The sequence below is a fragment of the Pundamilia nyererei genome, unplaced genomic scaffold (genome assembly GCF_000239375.1).
Source record: "Pundamilia nyererei isolate P.nyererei 1_Seehausen unplaced genomic scaffold, PunNye1.0 scaffold00056, whole genome shotgun sequence".
Taxonomy (NCBI): Eukaryota; Metazoa; Chordata; class Actinopteri; order Cichliformes; family Cichlidae; genus Pundamilia; species Pundamilia nyererei.
Genome location: NW_005187457.1, coordinates 2,233,953 through 2,256,399, shown reverse-complemented (window position 1 = coordinate 2,256,399; position 22,447 = coordinate 2,233,953). Strand labels below are relative to the sequence as shown.

At 41.0% G+C, this 22,447-nt stretch overlaps 3 protein-coding genes across 3 annotated transcripts in view; 2 read left to right on the top strand and 1 right to left on the bottom strand.

Moving 5' to 3' along the window:
* The first annotated feature begins 2,429 nt into the window (after positions 1-2,429).
* Positions 2,430-9,597, top strand: lpla (lipoprotein lipase a). Its single transcript, XM_005734067.1, has 10 exons — positions 2,430-2,660; positions 3,425-3,630; positions 3,982-4,161; positions 4,677-4,788; positions 5,429-5,671; positions 6,262-6,504; positions 7,323-7,443; positions 7,601-7,783; positions 7,885-7,992; positions 8,524-9,597. The coding sequence occupies exons 1-10, from the start codon at positions 2,561-2,563 to the stop codon at positions 8,573-8,575; spliced, it is 1,548 nt and encodes a 515-aa protein (XP_005734124.1). The 5' UTR covers positions 2,430-2,560; the 3' UTR covers positions 8,576-9,597.
* A 4,609-nt stretch (positions 9,598-14,206) lies between these two features.
* lpl2a (lipoprotein lipase 2 a) lies at positions 14,207-19,651 on the top strand. Its single transcript, XM_013911131.1, has 10 exons — positions 14,207-14,478; positions 15,319-15,515; positions 15,785-15,964; positions 16,163-16,274; positions 16,358-16,591; positions 17,059-17,301; positions 17,542-17,662; positions 17,961-18,179; positions 18,432-18,539; positions 18,631-19,651. The coding sequence occupies exons 1-10, from the start codon at positions 14,379-14,381 to the stop codon at positions 18,650-18,652; spliced, it is 1,536 nt and encodes a 511-aa protein (XP_013766585.1). The 5' UTR covers positions 14,207-14,378; the 3' UTR covers positions 18,653-19,651.
* LOC102201330 (disintegrin and metalloproteinase domain-containing protein 10) overlaps positions 19,497-22,447 on the bottom strand; it is a 31,520-nt gene continuing 28,569 nt past the window's right edge. The window contains exon 15 of the mRNA XM_005734066.2: positions 19,497-20,906. Coding sequence (XP_005734123.1) covers positions 20,802-20,906 — 105 coding nt within the window. The 3' untranslated portion in view covers positions 19,497-20,801. The remainder of the gene's footprint in view (positions 20,907-22,447) is intronic.

Here is a 22,447-nt window from a genome sequence, read left to right as displayed (position 1 = left end):
GGAAAAGGTGTGCAGAATGTGCACAATCCTTTTCAGTCTCCACATATTTTAATCTTTCACATCAAACAGATAAACTTTGCTTACAACAGAGAACACACTATACAATTACACTGTGGGTAATCTAGGTTAAAAGTCAGTCTGTGTTTGTTGGCCTCTGTCTGGAGAAGAGAGGCACCAAATATTCTCACACAGGTGTTTTGGCATGAAAATCATTGTAAAAGTGAAATGCAGTTCTCGTAACATCCACATGCTTTTGATTTCACTGCTGCTTTGGTTCCCCCGAGGCCCTCACTAAAAGGCTTTAAGTATGCACATGCATCTAAGCAGCTTGTTTTATTTATATATGGTATAGGGGTGGGAAATGGTATTAAATTCTTCTTCTAAACCCAAAGAGAACAAAGACACTGTGAAGCATTAGACACCACGTCGTGCTTTTGGCGTTGCTACACAGTTGATGGCTCACCAGAGGTCCACCAATGAGAGATGGGGCTCTGTAGCACACCCACGCTGTTCTGATCTGCTGGAGGTATGCTGAAGGCGTGGACAGATTATCAGAGGTTGGGCCAGAGGGGCACAAAGATGCAAAAGCCTTCAACTCACACGGGAGAAAGATCTCCAGATTCACATCTCTTTGGGATTTTTTCACTGCCCCGTGCGCATTTTCAAAGACTTTGTCGATGCGCTTCTTCGGATCTGTTTTGTGTCAACACGCTTTCACTCCCACTTCATCATGCTTGATAAGAAGCATTGTCATGTTTTAATGCATTGGGTCCCCCCTCTAGTGTGATTTCTCAACTTGCAGCGCAGCATCTTTGTTGGCATGTCTGCAGTGAATACATCACAAGATTTTTGATCAAGAAGACACAAGTTTGTGTTCCTGCATAGGGCTCGTGCTGTATTTTCATTTTTTTACATTTTGTTTTAGTAGCTGTTTGGTTTGGTTTTGGAAAACGTCGCTGTTAGGGTTAAAATGCCCCTTTTTACACACGATGTGTTAGAAGGAACACTTCTCCTGTTTGTAAAAAGCTCTGTTTTGTCAACTCCACAACAATAACCGCTGGGGTAATGATGCCACAAGCAGAAAACACCTGGCTGAGATCAGACTTATACCAGTACCACCGCCAAAGTAGTTTAAAATGTGAATATGGAATAAAAAAGAAAAGATCATTTATACAAGCAGAAATATTTAGAATTTAAAGTGATTTGATTTATTGATGTAGACGATTTATTGATCTTTAAATAGGAAACATCAAGTAGGTTAATGTATTTTTAAGCTCATAATACATTTATAAGTATACATTTATTATGAATTGTATATTTTATTCTGTGTTTTACAAATGGTTTTTCTTCTTAGTGACAATCTGAATGCCTTTTCTGCCTCCTAGTGCTGGACATGGACAGGGCTGGCATTAGGAGTACACTGGCTTGTGACCAGTTTCATTAATTAGTCATTAAAAATTAAACGTAATCTAGGTAACTGAGCCATAAATTCACACCTAGAAAATGAATATTTAACTTATGAAATATGTACTCCAGTATTTAAAGCCAGTACTTGTAGTGTTTACCATAAAGACGGAGCGACCCCTACTAACAAAACATGGCAGCAGGTAGCCTATGATTAAAAAATTATTATTGTGGCACGCAAGGCTTCACAGAAGTGATGTTTCCCCACAAGCACACATCTCTCCATCTGGATATTTAAAAGGTTAAGTCCACCCAAATTACCAACACTCACTTCCACGCTGACACAACATGTTTTCATTGGATTCATTCCCCTGCCTCGATCCGTACTGTCTGACTGCGTGATTGTTCATTGCCCAACTAAAGTCATGACTCAATGGGCTGGTTTTCCCCTGCTCTCATTTTTGTTCACTTTTATTTGAAGCACAAACTTACAGCAAGACGTTTAGCTGCAGATTGTAAAGATTCTGAATATACTTTTTTAAATTATTTTGGTAACATTTTTATATTAATTCAATAAGGTCGATCATAATTTTTTTTATTTAACCTTCTAGGGGAAAAACTCTTGAGATTAAAAGTCTCTTACAAGAATGTCCTGGACAAGACGGACAGCAGTATGATCATATGTTGCATAAAATAATAACACATGCATCCAAATCCATACACCAGTTAATGAGTCTAATATGCTGTTTTAAATGTCACTGTTTGGCTGAAGTGTGAGGAAACTCTGGTGTTTTCCTAAAAATCCATTGTCTTGAATGGTAATTCATACCTAACCCTGTTATCACCGCGTAAATAAAACACTCTGCCGTGCAGCCAGCTCTTCTGTAAAGGGATGTGGATGATCTGTTCTCCTTCTCCTCGCTCACTCAGAGCTGGGGTAAACATCAGTCTCCGCCCTCGAACCTCCAGCCAATCGTACTTGAATATTCAAATAAGCCACCAATAAAGATGACCTGTAGCGGCAACTGTGACAGACCATAAGCAACTTCACTCCTCAGCTCCAGCTTCACACCACTTTCTGACCTGTCCAACATCAACTGGATCTACAACTGCTCCACCAGCATCCAGCAACATTTCGAAGAAACACATCAATAAGATGGGAAAACAAAATATCTGCTTTTTAACTGCTTGGATAATTTTGGGAAAAATCTTTGCAACTTTTTCTTCAGACCTTGAATCCAACACCACCGCTTTTGGTAAGTGGCTGAGATACTTTTTATTTATCTTAAATTATTATTATCATATTACCCCGATGCTGCTCTCTTTAAATAAATGGATGCAGGTTAATTAATGCGCGCTGCACCGTGTTGACCGGTAATAACCTGGTAATAAGCGGACGGAGTTTAGGTCTTTAGCTCCATGTGTGACTGCGGCCAAGAGGCTTTTGTCCGAGGAAAGAGTAAAGCAGAAGGCATCAACACAGGAAAAACTAAAAGCAAAAAATATTCGCACATTTATTTTCGCAGTTTTATTATAAAACATGAAAAATATTAGAGTAGAAAAACACGATGCTCATATTTAATTAAGTTACAGCGCAAATTCAGTTTCATAGTCTGTCTCATAGGGAAAAAGTTATTATTGTTTACTTTACAAGATCCGGTTTTATTTCCGGAAAAGCCACATTCTTCATTTTTTCACGAAACTTTCAAAACTTGTGCTGGTGGGAATCCAGGAGACAAAAGGGGGCGACACCGCCACGCTTTACACTCCTACTGCTCCACCGCTCACAATGCTTTATGCATCAGCAGTCCGAGGCGTAAGAATGATGCTGATTCACTTAATTAAAAAAACTATGTCACCGTATTGTTTTGAATAGTTTTCCGTCATTATTGAAAAGCTGCATTTAACTGAAACTTAATAACAGCGTAAAAAAGTGTCTTTGTCTCACCTGTCAACAGACACCCGCTTTTCTGTCATATCATAACAATCCAGCACTGCTTGTTTGTGTGTGTTGTAACAGCAAACACCACAGTCACCATTGATCAACTGCTGAATACCACTGAATGGCTCACCGACTTCACCGACATCGTGTCCAAGTTCTCCCTGCGCACCGCAGACACCCCGGATGATGACATGTGTTACATAGTACCTGGGAGGCCGGAAACCATCAAGGAGTGCAACTTTAATCCAGAAACACAGACCTTCATTGTGATACACGGCTGGACGGTATGTCACACTGAGCACACTTGACAGCCATGTTTTGCTCTTTGCAAATGACAGAAATACTTTGTTCTGATGTTGAAAAACCAAACCTACCAATTGTACTATTATTTTTGGGGCAGAATTGTAAACTTAATACAAAGCTACACTTGTAAGAGGAAACAGGCTGGGAAAGGAATGATAGGAAGTCCATGCATTTTCTGTTTTCATGTGATTTATGGCCAGTCAGGCAGCAAAATTTGAACCTGATGATGCTTTGGCTGATCTCCAACAACAGGACACAGAGCGAGGGCTAAGGCAAGAATAAATCATGCCATACTGCAGTTGAGCTCACACTAGCTTTGTGTGTTCCTGTAGGTAACAGGGATGTTTGAGAGCTGGGTGCCCAAGCTGGTGTCTGCTCTGTATGACCGTGTACCCACTGCTAATGTGATTGTGGTGGACTGGCTGTCCCGAGCCAACCAGCACTACCCGACCTCTGCCGCCTACACCAAACTAGTGGGTCGTGACGTCGCCAAGTTTGTTACCTGGATACAAGTGAGTGCTTTCACAGATAAGCAGCGGTTGACAACTAACTTAACACATTTTTTTTCTTTTTGGACGCCCATATTACCACAGCGCTGACTTGTCGTCAGTGTGCTGCCAGAGAAAGTTGCTTTAAATTATGTAATGTTTTGTACCCTGTGGTGCTGCTGCGGATATGTTTTCCTACTGGTTATGATTTTAAATGCCAATAAAAATATTTTATGACCGCGTTTGTGGCTCACAACAGCGTCTCCTAACAAGGCTTAGTGGAGCGCAGCTTTGGTTTTAACAAGGCCAAAAGGGGAACTGGCGTGAAGAATTTGTTTACATGAAGCTTGCAAAGATTTGGCAAACCCCAAATTACATAAAATGATCCCCTTTTTTGGAGGATTTTCAAAATTCTGTGAACATTTGGAAAAGCTATAACCTACAGATAGTTTCGATCCCTCTTGCAAGTCTGCAGGATTCTCTGCAAACTGTTTTAAGGGAGAGTAATATGTTCTTCTGACGCATTTCTTACCTTTCAGAACGAGCTGCAGTTGCCCTGGGACAGAGTTCATCTGCTGGGTTATAGTCTGGGAGCGCATGTTGCTGGAATTGCCGGAGACCTTACCAACCACAAAATCAGCCGGATCACAGGTAAGAGCATTAAGATATCAAATGGATTATTATCTGCTCACATTATAGATTTATTACCACAATGGGTCAGTGTTGCCCTCTGACAGCACAGTCTCACACAACTGCATCATTACAGTTAGGATTGTGTAAGGTGTTTTAGCTGTAAGCACTGTGACCTGTTTTCAGATACCATTAAATACTAAATATAGTGTAAGTGCCTGTGTGTTAACATACCATACCATATGTATGAGTATTTTCTTCCAGTGCCGCTCTTAAAAGCACCTCGGCATGCCAGTGAAACATAATCTGGGCATGCATGTGTATCTATATCTACTGAGCTCCTGCCAGCTAGTGGCTCCAGGTTTTTTTTGCCACTATGACGTTGCTCCAGCTTTGAAATCTGTCTGACCTGCCAAGAATAATGGTGTGTTTACTGTGATCTAAGAGCTGCGCCCATTAAGAACCCACACTCACTGCCTCACATTGTTTTGAGCTTCAGCGGTTCTGCATAGGTGCAGTAAAAGGCCAAAATACTTTAATGTGCAGCTCTGTTAGTAAATCTATCTATAAAAGTGATCGCTTTCTTCTAGTACATCCAAATCTCTCCATATTTTCTTTGTTGTGACACAGTAAAAAAACACAAATCCCTCTTTTTCTCCAGGTCTGGATCCCGCCGGCCCCACGTTCGAGCACGCGGATGAACAGAGCACACTGTCCCGAGGCGATGCCCAGTTTGTGGATGTCCTGCACACCAACACCAGGGGCTCCCCGGACCGCAGCATTGGCATCCAGAGACCAGTGGGTCACATAGATATTTACCCCAACGGAGGCACCTTCCAGCCAGGCTGCGACATCCAGAACACTTTGATGGGAATTGCATTAGAAGGAATCAAAGGCCTCCAAAGTATGTCATACAAACCCTCCTTGCTTTTTGCTCTTGACTGCACTTTTACAAATATTCACTTTGAAGCACTTTGTTTAGGTTTGATTTGATTACTGATGGTAACACACAGCCAAATACAAATATAACCTGGATTCATATCAGCACATGCAGCATCACATAATCTTTGCTTTTCAACACCAAGAGTGAGTGTTTATGTTCAGTATAATGAGCAAAAACAGAAGATAATGGTGATCGGTTAAATTGTATAAACGATCGGTTTAACAAATGTCTGTAACAGTTCTTGTAAGTTTACGTGGCATCAACAGACACTGACTGTATGAAAGCTTTCAGGGCCGCAGTTAAAGCGTGTTTGCCTCCAGTCATAACAGACTTGCACTGTGACAGAGATTAAAGTACCTCTTGATGTTCTGCCCCCTCAGCTGTTGTACTTTAACAGAGCAGAGCAGAACTAAGTGGGAAATGGCTTGTGGGTCAGCATGTGTTAAAAAAACAGTAAAAGTCCAACACGAGGAAGTAATTTTCCATGTTTGCGTGACGTTACCTGGGCGACGTGCAGAAACCTTACACGTTCTTTGCTCTCTGTTTCGCAGATATGGACCAGCTTGTCAAATGCTCCCACGAGCGCTCCATCCACCTGTTCATCGACTCTCTGCTGAACATCGAGCAGCAGAGCGTGGCCTTCCGATGCAACTCCAAAGACACCTTCAACAAGGGAATGTGCCTCAGCTGCAGGAAGAACCGCTGCAACAAGATCGGCTACAACGTGAAAAAAGTCCGCACGGCCCGCAGCACAACGATGTACCTCAAGACTCGTGGAACGATGCCTTTCAAAGGTAAAAACCAGAAAAAAGGATGTGCACGTGAAAAGATTTGAGTATCTGTCAGTGATATTAAAGTAGAATGAATGGATGCTCCCTGCAGTGCAAAAGAGATTAAATTTAACATTTAACAGCTGAAGAAAATTCCAGCTGGTTTTATGTACTTTATGGAGGATTATAATGATTTAAGCCATTCACATACTTTATTAAAGTAATCCTCAGTCTATGAGCTACTGTTCTGTGGTGTTCTTAGTGTGCATGTGGTTTCCTGAAGCTGGAATTACTGGTAGTACTGGTAGTGTTGCTGACTCTTACTGCAACGACACGTGTACAAAAAGTATCACGCACTCAGAAGGTTACGAGAAGGTGTCATGGGTGTTTCCTTTATCTGGAGGGGATGTTAAGGAAAAGTGAGACCAGTGGACACCAGCAATGGAAAAGTTTATTGACACAAGCCAACAGTGTTATTGTTAGAAACTTTGTGTTGACAGCTTAGCATGTTTTGTAGATACATAGGGTCTCCAACATGGATCAAGCTTCATTCGCCACTCAGTGACTTTTTTCAACAAAGATCTTGATTGAATTTTTCCTCTAATCTGGTACACGTCTTGAGCCGTGTCTGGGAATCTGGCTGTTAGTCATTTATGTGGCTTTGCAAATGAAACCAGCCAGGATTTACCGCAAATCCGTGTTTTAAATGCCAGTCTGTAAAGGTCACACTGAGATAGAGAAAGGTCCAGGTTACATAAGCTTTTCTTGTGATAAACAAACTTGGAGCAGTCAAATAAGAGAAGTGGGCTAATCTCTAACAACTGGATCCCCCCTTCTTACAGTTTTCCACTACCAGGTGAAGGCACATTTCTTCAGCCAGAACAAGCAGAGCTTCACGGAGCAGCCAATGAAGATTTCCCTGTATGGAACAAATGGAGAGAAGGAAGATATTCCTTTTGTTCTGTGAGTACATTAAACAGCATACATATTTACTTTTATAACTTTAAAACCAAGTTTGCAAAGACGTGCACATGTAGATTACAAGAAAAGGTAGACAAATCTAACAATCCGTGTAGAGAACCTTCAAATCTGAGCAGCTTCTCTTGTCTTAACCTTGCAGACCAGCCCTGAACAGCAACACCACTCAATCCTTCCTCATCACCACCGACACGGATATCGGAGACCTGATGATCGTGAAGCTGCGCTGGGAGCGGGATGCGTACATCAGCTGGTCAAACTGGTGGGGCAGCACCAAGTTCAACATCCGAAAACTTCGCATCAAGTGTGGAGAGACTCAGTCCAAGTAAGTTCAGACCTGCTGACATTTACGCACTGCAGTCTTGTGACGGAAAAATAATCATTTAGGATGTTAATAATGTTTTTTTTTTCTCCGTGTGTATTCAGGGTGATCTTTGATGCAAAGGACGGAGAGTTTGTTGACCTCACCCGGGGAGGAGAGAACGCCGTCTTTGTCAAGTCAAAGGAAGACAAACAGAGCCGTAAAGAAAAACTGTAAGTTAAAGACAGTGAAACATTTTCTACTTTAAATAAAATCTTTAAGTGTTTGCCTAAATGTAAAAAGTAGATTTATCTTGTTAGAGAGATGTAGAGAACTCAATTTTCCCCTGAGCTGATAAATTGGAGGAAGTGGAAAAATGAGTAAATCAAACCTGAACCACAGAAATAGATCATTAAACTTTAATTAACAGTTACAAATGTATTAGAAAGAGTTTTAGGCAGAGACATTGGGCAGTTCAGAGGAGATTGAGCAAGTTTAGACATGCAAAGAGGAGAATTACTGGATGTATTAAGAGGGGAGGAGTTACCAGGCAAGATGAAAGGAGGACGGCCCGAAGATGTTTGTGGATGTGCATGACAGAGGAAAGTGTGGAGGCCAGGAGGAGATGAAATCTGAAAACAAGAGCAACAAGAATAAAACAATTATCACATTTGAATCCTATAGATAGCATTCTTTAGGTCCTGCGAGCTTTGTTTTCGCATTATCAAAGACAAGATGTCTCATTCTACTCTTCTTCTTCCCAGGGCGCACAAGCTTAAAACGAAGGGCAGCCTTTTTGGGCAGCAGGAAGCTTGAAGTTGCACTCAAACACCCACCGCGCGTATCATCTGTCCCTTCACACGTAGCCAAAGATGGGCAGCACACAGCAACGCTGGGAAAGCCTTCGCAAATAACTGGACACATATGAGATTTGCTGTGTTTTTTTCTTCTTCTCCTGCTCTTGTATTTACTGAACTTCCCGTGCAACCAACTTAACCTCATCCACAGTGCTAGAAATCACGCTGCTGTAGCATGTTTCTTCTTGATGATGTGCTGACATTTTTAAGTAGCTGAACTGCTTTGTAATCATTATTTTTGCTTTTTGTATCCTATATGTACTGTTTATACCGACTTTGATATACTTTGACAGAAGCGATGTGTTTTCTGAGCCTTTGTGAACTTGGATTATTATTGATGTTTAAATAATCCAGAGTGATAGGCATAATTTTGGCACATCTTTGTTGGTTTTTATGTTTTTTAAATGTCCAAAGTGATTATTTTCTGCCCAACATTTGTCTTTACTTAACCACTAATTGCCAACAATCAACAGGGACCAAAGAAGCATTTACAATCTACTGAATAGAGAATCACAGTGGTCTTTGTAAATACCTTAATCAGTATCTTTTCAAATATGAGCTACATGGTAATATCTGATCTTTTGAAGTCTTGCTTGATCTTTGATTTTATTGGTTATTGTGTCACTGGTCACTTTAAAAGGCTCTCCGCCCCTCGAAGCAGTTCAGATGTTAAGGTCATCGAGGTTGCACTCCAATAAGGATATGCATTTTTTTTACGTTTTGGTAAACTGATCAAATTTTAAAGGATAAGTGCGCCTCTCGGTCAACAGCATCTCACCTGAAACAGTTTACCTCATTTCACTCAATTATAGCCATATACTAAAAGGTCAAACATTACAAAAAAAATCACCCAAGCCTTTATGATTTGTGATGGACTGACATAAACGACAGCCATAATACATCTCAAGATTACTTCACCTTGTATTTATTGATTGTACATTTATATATTTGTATATAAAGCTGTAATATATTTTGGCAGGCTCCCGTTGTCATCTCTATTTTTTTTACAATTCAAGCGGTTTGTGTTTTTGTGGGCGAGACCTTGGAAGGATCGATCAAATTGGTCCCAGTTCTAGCTGTTGATGGAACCGCTACTTTGAGCATGTCGTTAGCTTCATAGCATAAGTGCCTAAGTCATTTTTTTGTGTTTTCGGAAAACAAGAAAAAACTAATTTTCTAAATATCACATGCATATTTTGAAATATCACATGCAATTTGACCAAAAAATGACTTAGGCACTTATGCTATGAAGCTAACGATGTGCTGAAAGTATTGCTATCAAAAGAACAGAGCCTTATAATGAAGGCTACATGTATCAGCATCACTCATACATATAAATAATGCAGCAAATGTGCTCTGGTACCAGTTCTCAAGAACAAGGAGTGATGTGCAGATCTGTGGCGATGCCGATGAGCCACATCATGAAGATATGGGGAAGAGCTGTTGAAGCTAGGTTAAGACGAAGGGTGATGTTTAGTGAGGAGCAGTGCAGCGCAGATGCAATGTTTGCTTTCAGAGTGTTGATGGAGAAGGTTAGATAGGGCACCAAGATGACGCCCTATCTAACCTCTGAGACTCTGAGCCCCTTCTTGTTTGCAGTGCTGATGGACGGGTTGAGAAATAAGTATATCAGAGTGAGCACTCAGGTTGGGCAGTGTGAAGACAAAGTTAGAGCAGCAAAACTGAGATGGATTGGATTGGAGAGAAGGAATGGTGGAGATCCTGGATGAAGGATGTTGAATATGGCGCTGTCAGGCAGGAGGAAATGAGGAAGACTCCAGAGAAGATTTGTGGATGTAGTGAGAGGGGAATGGCATTACAGAGGATGGTGAAACTGAGGCAGAAGAAGAAGCTAACGTTACATTTTCATTCCAGTAAAGCTTCTGCATGTGTGGCATTCATGAAATGATAAAACTGAAATCGTGAATGTTAGTGAAGACAAGGAAAAAAAAAATCTTGCTGTGAAAAGAGCTAGAAAAATATTCTGGCCACTTTGAGTGCTACCTGTGATTATACAAATGAATTTAACTAAATGTAGCTTACTTTGATAATAAATTAAAAGTATAGCAACCGAGAATGCTGGAGATGCACTCGTGCTCTATACTTGCTGACTTGCAGTTTTATGGTCTGGTACTTGATTGTATTTGTGGAGAGAGCCATGCTTGTACATTTTCAAACAATTTCAGTTTAGTTTGACTGAGAATGCGTGCTCGGATATTTTAATAAATGATACTTTCAGCTTCCCACGTGTTACCATTTCCTGAGCAGCCGCTAAAATGGTTTCGACCACTGATACAGTTCTTAAAACTGCTTTTGCTCTTTTCATTAAAAGTACACTCCGTAGCTAGGAGGACTCAAGCCATATAGGTGCATAAATCAGTGCTCACCACAGTACTGTAAAATTAAGGATAAGGTGCCAGGCAACAGATGATGTTGCCTGGCAACAGATGACGATTTACCCTAAAGAAGAATTGTTTATGTAAACACTCTTTTTTTACTACCCTTGTGTATAAAGACTGTAATATTACTTAAAAGTAACAGCTTTCCCGCACGGGTCCACAGCAGGCACACCTGTAATGCACACCTCAGCCCCACTCCACACTGTGGACTTCGGTGCTGGGGCCTCACATGTGTCTCCTCCGAGGCTCAAACTGGGGAACTTTCACAGAATATGAAAACAACATATTCTGTTGGTTGGGACTCTCCACCCTCAAATGGGCCTCAAATGGGTGTGCCCAAGCAGGGCCCACAGCAGTTTTTTCCCCTTTGAGGCTCCACGTGGGTTTTCTATGGGTAAGTACACTGTGGACCATGTAGTAGTCCCAAAGGCCCAAAATGCTGTATGCCCTGTGTAGACACATCCACTTGAACCTGAATAGGTGTGGGTTTGCTGTGCCCCCACAGCCCCACAGCTCACCTAAACCTAAACTTTCCTAAAAAGAGGAAAGCTGTTGTGCAACATTTGGAGTCTGGACCGGGATAATGAAATGAGATGTGGATGTTTTTTTTATATTCTAGTTGTTTAAACTCTCAAAGCACAATCTGAATGTCAGCTGACGGCTGTTTTAGTTTTAAAGTTGATCAGGTCATGGCGTGATTTAATCTTCCAAACAAAACAACAAAAATTCCCCCGACTTTGTTTGTAATGTTTCATTTTCTATAATTCTGATACTCTGAAAATGCCTGATCCAATGTGAGGGGACTGTAGAAATCAGTATTTTCTTCTTTTAGCAGTGTCACTGGGGAATAACAGGATTTCTAACCTTCAGCCAAAGAGTTTCTTAGAGTCCGCTTCCCATTATTCATAAAGTATCACTAACATCATTGCTCATTTACTTTTCTGGGACACAAAGAAGGTTAAAGAGTTGTAACAGAACTTGGTGTGAGCAAGTGTAAGGTCAAGGTACAGGAAAGCATTTTTGTCCTTGTGGTCACTGTGGAAACTTTCCCTCATGACTTTCTGTTGCTGGTGAACAAGTGTTGTTGAAGCCACAAAGATGACTTTTCCATTTTTCCTGCTGCCCTCTCCAATCTGAAACTAGTGCTCAGGAAAAACGCTGCATGTATAAATGGTAACAAATTAACTATTCATATTTTTGCTTGGTTTAAAGCTGTTGCTGTCTTTTATAAGCCTAAAAAATACAAAGTTTTTCTCTGTTTGTCTTTTTTTGTGTGATTTTCTTGTATGCAACATGTGCCGTTCCTAGAAATCAGCTTGGGAAATAATCTTGGAAGTACATAAAATTAAAGACATTCTGTTGTCTCCAAACTTTAAGGAGGACTTACTGTTTGCCCATTTTTCATCTCAGCTGGAACCAACAAATCTTGGCTGTGGTCCGGCATGTTCTTCACTGCCCTTTAGTCACCAGGGGACGAGTGCTTCCCCTGAAAAGGCTGCAGAGGCAGGAGTGGAAAAACAAATGCAGTCACTGTTTTTCAAGGAAAATCCAATCATATTCAAAGAAGAATAAAAAGTAATGAAGCCAGCTGTTTTGTTGCAATACCAACATCTGGAGAGTGTGTGCAAAAAGAAGGAGAGGAGTGGAGCTTTTATTACACAGTATGGCCTGCACCTCATGTAACAGAGCAAAAATGAAGATATTGTGTAAAATATTTCTGTGTAGGTTCTCGGTCATCCAGGTCACAGTTGTCTTTTAAGTGTTTTGGAGACATTTCACCTCTCATTGAAAATGCTTCTTCTCTAAAACCAAAGGGTGGAGAGTCCCAGGTTTTTAAACCCTAGTCGGGGTTGTTCCTTAGGTGGTTGTCCTTGACCCACTATTAATCATATGCATCATCACATGAGCCCAGGTGTGAAAAAAGGCGTGTGTCATTAGCACTACAAGTTTTGGGTGAAACCACTCTGAGACCTTGAGATCACCTGACTCAAGGTGCGCTGGGAGTTGAAGCCCTTGGGCAGGAATCTCAAGACTGTACTGTTGGTGTCCAGTCCAGGTGAGGCTTAAAGTGGGTATTATTATTGATTTTGCTGGGTTTTACTCATTTTCCAAGTTAGATGCTCCATCAAACGCTCATTTTTATGGGAATAGCTTTTAGGGGGTCCCATTTCACAAATGATCATTTTATATGTGCTCATGTCTGAGTCAGATCACAAGTGATTTGTGAATAAAGTGTGAAGTAGCAGCAGTTTAGCAGTCAGAATCAAGAACTTGGATTTATTTAGAAAATTATATTAAAATGGACTTAAAAAAAAGATCCGAACTTATATTAATTTGGTATGTACTGTATTTATTACACACTCTAACATACATAGTATATATCAGTCACTGCACCAGTAATTTTTTTATATCTTGCAAATGGTGCAGTTGACTTTAACAAGCTTCTGACTCTTCAACCATCACTTCATTGGCCTCCTTCCCAGTTTTTCTTAGTGTCTTGTCCTGACGTTTTGGGCAACAACTCAGCAGCTGTAAAGCCAACTACTCTTGCATGAATATGTGTCCATAATCTTAAACTTGTATCAGCAATACCTAGCCTATTTGGTAAGTAAATAGGTTAGGTATTGACCTATCACATGTAATAGGTCAAAGGTCAGAGTTTTAAAGCAATGGTGGCCAATTTTACTGCAAGAACCTCACTGATTGCTCAGTTAGGTTTCAGTCTTATCTTTCCAGTTTAAAAAAAATAATATAATATTGAATAAGAACTGTTTCTGAGTAGTGGAGCCTGCAAACATGACGATGAATGATCTGAATGATGTGGAACTTTTGATTTATAAAAATCGGTTTAAAGCCATGTATGTATACAATTCAGCCTAGTTACACTATTTAAATATGAAAGTGCATTTCTTTACAGATTTAGTTAATCACACAGGAAGCACTGCAACAATGCAAACATTTATGCTAATCAGTGTCTCCTGCTGATCTGGCCGTGGTCGTGTGGTAGAAACATACACTGAATGCATTTAAAAAATAAATAGCGCTTTCTCGGGGTTCAATGAGTCGCTACACTGCCAAACACTGTTGCTATCGCTCCTCATAAAGCAGGCTTAATGGTTTAGTTTACACATTTACTTTCCATTCCCCGCCCGAGGCCAGCAGCCAATGGCTTGTCAGAACTTCAGAAGCGCTATTTAAGACGCAGACAGTTCAAGGTGGTTCAGATATCAGCGCACTGCGCGCAACAGGACGCGCGGGCTTATTCCTTACTACAGGACTGCGTACACTCCCGGGCTGCGGCGTTTCATTGACTGATTTCGTCCTTAAAGATATTTTCTCCAAAAGGAATAAAGTGCAAAAGAAATGAGAGCGTGGAAAGTGCGGTTTCTGTGCTTCGTGGTGTTGAATGCAGCTGTGCAAAATGTGACGTCCTTGGAGGAAGAGCTCGCCGGTTCTATTTTTGGTGAGTTGTCAGTTACTTCATCCACATTTAGGTCTGTATGTTTGTAGTTCTGCAGGTACGTGAGGTGAAAATTCCCGTGTAACTGTAACTTGGTGAAAACCAAGCGCAGTGCTTGTGTGTGTACAGTAGTTTCTACCTTGCCAGTGATATCAACGCGCTATAGGACATACTTTAGGTCACGTGTCTATGACTAAACTCATCTCTGTGCTCTCTGATACTCTCCTCACTTACTATTCCCTGGAAGAGACGCTCTGAAATTGAAGCTAACGCTGGAAATTAGAGAAATAAACTGAAATGTGTCAGACTGTCAAATTATCCCAACAAACTGATTTATCCGGGTGTCATCATGTCTATTTATTTTCACAATATGATCCTCAAACTGTTGGAGCCTTTATTTTGGTAATTGTTTGCAAGGGTCTGGTCTCCACCTCCCCACACTTTGAAAATCAGTACAAGGCCCAGTCAGCTGACTGTGCCAGCAGGACCACAGAAACTTGGGCAGATTATATTCGGTGAGGTGGCAGGAACAAAGCTGAGAAACCCTTATGAGCCTCTGTGGAGCTCAGTCCTGACCAAGTGAACTCCTTAAACCCCTGAGCTTTGATCTCCTCTAAGGTGGAAGCTCATTTTCTGAGGGGCCCTGGGGGCGGACCTTATTGCCACCAGCAACTCAGCTAGCTGGTCAGACTTCTCAGACTTTCCAGCCAGACTATTAGATAAGATTTGTATATCTGATCAAAACACCAGGAAGCCAGAGGATTTGTTTCCCCTTCTTTATTTTTTTTAAGAGTATAATGTCCTCTTAAACCATCCAGCTAACTGGATAATCTTCTCTGTCAGGTAACTTCTTCGATCCTGTGAAAGGCTTTTTTGACCACAAGGCTGAGAGCAATGCCACTGTTGCCAAATTCTCGCTCCGCAAGCCATCCCATCCCGATGATGACCTCTGCTACATCATTCCAGGAAAACCCGACTCCCTGGCAACCTGCACCTTCAACGGCACTTCCAAAACCTTTCTCATAATCCATGGCTGGACGGTAAGCAGAGATGCTTCAGCTTGTTTTAACCTGCCCCTATTTTCCAAAATATCCAGAGCTTTGTTTTCTTTTGAATCGAAAGGAGAATAAAAGACCGGGAATACCTTTCACCAAATTCTGGTGAGGTGGCATCTCACTAAAATAAAAAAATCATATTGACTGACAACCAGCCAAAGTATTTCCTGACATGTTGATCTGGAGGTGGCTTAAATTACACGCGTACACTAGTTTCACTTGTCAGGATTGATGTTTGTTTGTCTTTTCAACAGCTGAGTGGTATGTTTGAAAGCTGGATCCCTAAACTGGTATCGGCACTGTATGAGAGAGAGCAGACGGCCAACGTCATCGTGGTGGACTGGCTCAACTCGGCTCAGAATCACTATGTGGTCGCAGCTCAGAAAACCAAAGCAGTGGGGCAGGAGATCGCTCAGTTCATCGACTGGATCGAGGTTAGTTAAGCTCTTGATTTCACAGGTCTCATTAAATGCCCTTTCATTAAAATATCGATGAGTTAGTGTTATTTAACCTCAAGTATTTAAACGATGTGTTTATATGAGTAACAAAGAAAAAGCGAATGAAATTAAACCCAAAGGTAATGTGGAGTATTTCTTACACTCTGCTTAACTTAATTACTTTTGATTTTCAAGGAGACCACCAACATGCCTCTTGAGAACATTCACCTGATTGGCTACAGCCTCGGGGCCCACGTGGCCGGATTTGCTGGCAGCCATGCAACCAATAAAGTCGGAAGAATCACCGGTAAACAAGACAGAAGATTTCATATGTTTGTTTTAAAGCTATTACAGTCGTGTAATGTTGGTCCTCCTCGTCTCTGTCTGAAGGTTTGGATCCCGCTGGTCCCGACTTCGAGGGCGAACACGCCCACAGGCGCCTCTCCCCAGATGATGCTCACTTCGTGGATGTCCTTCACACCTTCACACGCGGCTCTTTGGGTCTCAGCATCGGAATCCAGCAGCCCGTCGGCCACGTGGACATTTACCCCAACGGAGGCAGCTACCAGCCGGGCTGCAACCTCAGGGGAGCGCTGGAGAAGATCGCCAACTTTGGAATATTTGGTAAAAATAACTAAAATGACTGCAGCCCTGATTTTACTGTATCTGCACAGTGATTGTTGTATTCTTTTACGAAGAGAGTAAGAAACAGGTAAAGTTAGTTAAAGCGTTAATGAACTTTATTATGAAGCAATCAGATCAGAGGTTCAGCCACAATAAAACAAAATTAAGCACATTTTTTAGAAACACATAAGTGCCTATACACAGAGTGTGCCGCTTAGAAGCTTGTAACTGCTTGCTGCTGTCATTAATATCTTAGCAGTGGACATTGTTAATGACAGCTGCACAATGACGTCATTCACACCAGTGTGAAAATAAACAGAGGGTCCCAAACATGGCTGAGGAAAGGTCAGATTAAAAATAAGTAAATTTACCCGGAGCACGGTCAGCTACTGAATGGAAAAGTAATGTGTATGCAATGTAGAGAATTACAGCAGATAATAAATTGCATCCATTTCTTTCCTCCTCAGCTGTGTCGGACGCCGTCAAGTGTGAACACGAGCGTTCGGTTCACCTCTTCATCGACTCCCTGCTGAACGAGCAGGAAGCGGCCATGGCGTACAGATGTGGCAGCAACGACATGTTCGACCGCGGGATGTGCCTGAGCTGCCGGAAAAGCCGCTGCAACACGGTGGGCTACGACATCAGCAAGGTCCGCAAGCCTCGCAGCGTTCAGATGTACACCAAGACACGATCCTCCATGCCTTTCAGAGGTCAGCGGCATGCTCTTTAATATCATCGCTGTTATCACATGAAAGCTGATATATTTGCAGAAACAAAAAGCAAAGAATAATCTAAAAAACATCTCATACTTTCTGGGTTTGGTGACTTTTGAGATTCTAGTTGCTTCGGCTGAAACTTAAACCCATTAAATCTGGAGCAGTTTTATTACGTTAATTTACACGCATGCTTTCAGGTCCTTAAATGGTGCAAATTGTTGCTTTGTTTTGCAGTTTACCACTATCAGCTGAAGATCCACTTCTCCAGTAAGGTGAATAGCTCGGATATGGAGCCCTCGCTTACTGTCTCGCTGTATGGAACCAAAGGAGAGGCTGAAAACCTGCAGCTTAAACTGTGAGTGAGGGTTTGAACCCTTATAAAGAAGAATTACTGCACAGTGACTTGCATTTTTCAAGTTACGAGTTGTTTTTAACACTTGCACAGTAATCAAAGAAAACAGCACGAGACAGAAACCATAAACAGAAAGAGGCAACCACACACAAACACATTTCACTGCTGGGCCTTTACAGCGTGCTTTCATCGCCATTTTATCATCTTTTATGGCACATACTTTACAAGCCTCAGTTAAATAAAACATGCTGGCTGTGTGTATGCGTGGAGATCAACATTTCTTTCCGTCTGTGTCTGGCAGAAAGGAGAAAATTGTCACAAATAAGACACATTCGTTCCTGCTGGTGACGGAGAAAGACATCGGTGACCTGCTGATGCTGAAGTTTAAATGGGAGGAGACAAACGTCTGGTCTGCGTCAAGCATGCTGAAGATGGTTTCCTCTTGGTGGTCTGGCAGCTCAGATGGCGCTAACGTGGCGGTTCACAAAATCCGCATTAGAGCGGGCGAGACGCAACAAAAGTGAGTTGCAGAACATTAAAGGTGTAGTTACCAAATAATTTCTGTCTGCCAGAAGAAAAAAAACTCGAGGCTTCCCTTGAGTTTTCCTGAAATGCCAGTGTTGGAGTTTCCATGATGGACCTCATAGAAATGTGTCTATTACTGGGATTTATGGCTAAAACATTTCAAGCTTAAAGCACAGGCTTAAGCAGAATCTCACGGAGCTACTTGAACACGCACAGTTAAGCAGTATTTCATGAATTTCTCCCACAGGATGGTGTTCTGCATAAAAGATCCTGACGCTCAGAAGCTGACACAGGAGCTCACGTTTGTTAAATGTAAGGATCCGTGGAGGACGAACAGAAAGCGAACTCTAAGAAGGTGAGCTTGCCTCTGTGTTAACTCTACTCTTCACCATTGCATTACTGCTAACGCTGACAAATAACAATACATTTGCTGCTTCTGTCTGTAGAGTAACTCTGGAGAACCAGTGATCGTGAAGACAAGACGCTCTCCACCATCCCCTTTGTCCATTTCAGCACTTAGCAGATAATTTATACACTAGTAACTTTTATACACCAGTAAATATCTGAAAGCCTTTATCACCTTGTATATATCCAAATAGGTATAATGTTTAAAACAATATGTATGTGAATACTTTGTCATACTTTGTAAAAAAAAAAAGAAGAAGTAATTTAATGACGTTTGCTTGATTGTTGTACTACTAGTAAATCTTACAGGCCAGATCAACAAAGTTTGGTTGTAGAGGTACTAATGCCCTGATGTGTAGTACAATAATAATATTTCATATAAAGGAACCACTGTGAAATATAATAGAGTGACACCTCTGAAAATGAGGAAAAATAATATTAAAGGTGTATTTTTTGTGTGTTTTAAGCAGTAGGTTACAGTTTAGTTACCTTTTTGTGTTACCTAAGTAAGTACTAAGTTACCTGAGTCACCGAGCATTCACCACTGTGACTCTCAGCGCTGTATGTGACTGTGGGACCTGTATCAGTGTGCCTTACTGTAAACAAGCAGCAGAAGCTTTTCGGCTTTTTATTGTTGCCTTCCAACTCGGCGTCCGTTGTTCTTAGTGTATGAACTTATACTGAAGTACTCAAAGCTGAAAAAGGTATTATTTTAAATGCTTTTGCATGTTTTACTGCTTCACTTCTGCAAGAAGACGTTACTTTGAAGCTGTCACCTCAAAGAAGTGCTGGATACTCTTCTAAAAATGGCTTCCTTCTTTTAACGAGTATGCAATATTCGGTGTGAGCTCGAAAGCAAAGCTTCTATTAATGTTTGTGATGTGTGGTCTTTGTAAAGTGCAATGTCTGCTGTGGATAAGATTTTATTTTTTGGCTCATGCTCATTCAATTATGCATTTCCAGTTAGTAAGCAATACTTGAACCTCAGTTCTTCAGAGGTATTGTACTGTAATAATTGTGACTTTTTAAAAAAAGGTATTTTGCACTTAAAACAGGGAAAGAGAAAACAACTCACCTGTACAATAAATGTAAATACTATAATATAGATACTGGAGTCTCTTATATGGAGCGCTGCTAGTTATATATTTTCACCTCTCGGTGAATTTGATCTATAAAAAGTGTGTTCATGTAATCACTGTACATAGCTGTAAATACGTCTCTGTATTGTATAAATTCTTTAATAAAACCAGTGTGTCGCCTGAGAGGTCATCTTGAGCTTGCATTTTTTTAAAGGTCGAGAGGAATGCTCAACTTTTCTTCCTTGCTCGCTCAGTATAAAAAAAATATCATAATTATCAGTCCTATTTACCATCTCAAGGCTGTTTGTTCCGTTAAAAAATATTATCAAAGTGTGTTTGATCTAAACAGTTTTAACAATTTAAACACTCACAAATGTTTCTGATATAAAAGTGCAAGCAGTCCTGGATTGAGCCCAGCGAGCGGTGTTGTTTCTGCAAGTCCTTGTATTTGTGGTGTTGTGACACGTGTTTGGCTACATGTGTCAAGGTGACCCCAAAGATATGCTGAGTAAGGACACCGTAAACTGCAGCGTCAGCTTTAGTTTAACCACACTTTGGTTCCTTACAGGACCACAAAGGTTGGAACTTGCTGGTTTGACCTCGTAGATAAGTTTGTTTTATATCTTATTCTAAACTGTTATGTAGGTTGTTAAGAAGATTGAAGATAAATGTAGTGGAGTAAAACACAGTATTTGCCCAAAGATTTGCAAAATAGTATCTACTGAAAGAAAGTACCGTCAAACTCTATGTACACGCAGACCCTTCAGTTGCAGGTGTTGCTATGGTTGAGATGGAAAGCTGGATGCTCCTCATAGCTGAAATTAGTGTCTTAAACATGCTCCGTGCATTTAAGGCTTTGTAGTGACAGATGGCTTTACATTGCAGCGGTGCTTCAGCTTTCTGAGGGGCAGCTGACTGACCCACATTTGGCAGCAGAAGAAGCAACATTTTCCGCAACACATACATCACAGGAGACTCTTGCGTCTTTCCTAAATGTGAAGAGTTACACAAAGACATCGGTGAACATGGCTGAGTTTTTGGGCAGTTGAACAAAGCTGATGAATCCTCCTCGACGTGGCACCTGAAGATCTCAGGTAAAGGACGTTTATTCAAGAGTCTTCAGGGATAAAAAGTCACTCCAAGTTACGTGTGTCCAGTTTAATGCTGCAGAGGCAGACGGTGCAGCCCATGACTCCAGACAGCGTCAGGATAGCCAGCAGGATGGCCCACCAGTGAGCCTGAGGAGAATAAACAAAAACATGATTTCGAATAAGCTGGAAGCATTGGTGTCGTTTGGTTTAAGATTAAGATTAAGATCACTAGAATAAAAATCTTTAATTTAATCTTTAATTTAAAATGTTGAGCAGAAACAATAATTTTATTGTTCAAAGGTTTTATTTACCAAAAATATTACCTCACTGATTTTGGCTTATTGTTCATTATTGTTCACTTTCATATTATTCCCTCAGTTATTACCCCCCCCTTACATAAATCAGTCTAATATCACTCAGCTAGAACCCATCACTGATACAAAGCTATTATTTAGTAATAATGTTATAATTAAATATCATTACAGGCCATTATAATGTTATTACTCTGCTATTACCATGTTATCACTGAGTATTAATCTACCTTTTCTTTTGCAATGATGTCTCTTTTTGTTTATGAAGCTGATACAAAAACACTACATGTGCAGTTTCTTCTTTCAAAAGTTTCAGTCTATAATGCTTTGTGGTTTCATACTGGTTAGGTCCCAGTCACAATAGCCTATATACTGGCTGATGACTACCTAGCAACCACTAGTTGCTAGGGAAAAGGGAGTATTCCACTGGTTGTGACTTTTGTGACTGATGTCACACAGTGACAGCCAACAACAGGAAAGCAGCCAACACGTGCTTTCCTCCTGCAACTACTCACCTACTGGTTGGGAAATGCACAGTTTCTCCCAGTGACCAATAGGATACCAAGAGATTTAAAAAAAGGTCTATATTATTTTGAATTACTTGTTTTATTCAAATGAACACAATGGCTAAACATCCTGTTTGTTACACAGGGAGCACATATGGTAGCTGATCTTTTGGGTAACTCTACCGATTGAGTAACATTTCTGACGCATCCACTGGCTGAAAGAAAACATGCTTCAAGGCCAGCTGCACGTGCTTTCCACACCATTTCAACCCAGAAACTGTAGAAAAGACTCTACTTTGTTTTAAGGCTGAACACTGAACACCCAGATAGGAACAACATATGGCCCCGATAGAGAAAACAAATGTTCTCCAGCTGCCAAATGCATATCAGCCAAATAATGGGATGGGCTCATCACGTGGATCTACAGGCCGTCAGTCGTAAACCTCTTTTTTGGATCATACCTAATCTAAAGGAAAGAGGACTTTTCTTCTGTATTTGAGCACAAAAAGTACTTTCTTACTACAACCATCTTTGTCACAAGCACCTTTTCTTATACCTAAGAGCTTTTAACCTAAAGTTCACAGACTCATACAGATGAGCAAGTATACTTCAACAAGTAGAGTAGAGGAGCTTCTAGTAGACAAGCTGCATGTTTTATAGCCATGTGTAGATCGAATACATTTTTGAGGTGTAGGCAGATTTATATTTATTTAGACCTAGCTATCCCTCATGTCTTAGTCTCAGTGTTTCTTCCTGTTTTATTTTAATAGTCTAAGGTCCAAGTATCATGTTCAGTTTTGCTTCCCCTGTCTCGTCAGTCGGATTCTGTTCAGCTGTGTTCCTCAGGTGTGTCCACTCTGCCCTATTACCT

Coding starts and splice junctions, on each gene's coding strand:
- lpl2a (XM_013911131.1), top strand. CDS start 14,379: ATGAGAGCGTGGAAAGTGCGGTTTCTGTGCTTCGTGGTGTTGAATGCA. Junction 15,965..16,162: donor AGTTCATCGACTGGATCGAG/GTTAGTTAAGCT, acceptor TTGATTTTCAAG/GAGACCACCAACATGCCTCT. Junction 17,663..17,960: donor GAAAACCTGCAGCTTAAACT/GTGAGTGAGGGT, acceptor TGTGTCTGGCAG/AAAGGAGAAAATTGTCACAA.
- lpla (XM_005734067.1), top strand. CDS start 2,561: ATGGGAAAACAAAATATCTGCTTTTTAACTGCTTGGATAATTTTGGGA. Junction 2,661..3,424: donor ATCCAACACCACCGCTTTTG/GTAAGTGGCTGA, acceptor GTGTTGTAACAG/CAAACACCACAGTCACCATT. Junction 4,162..4,676: donor AGTTTGTTACCTGGATACAA/GTGAGTGCTTTC, acceptor CTTACCTTTCAG/AACGAGCTGCAGTTGCCCTG.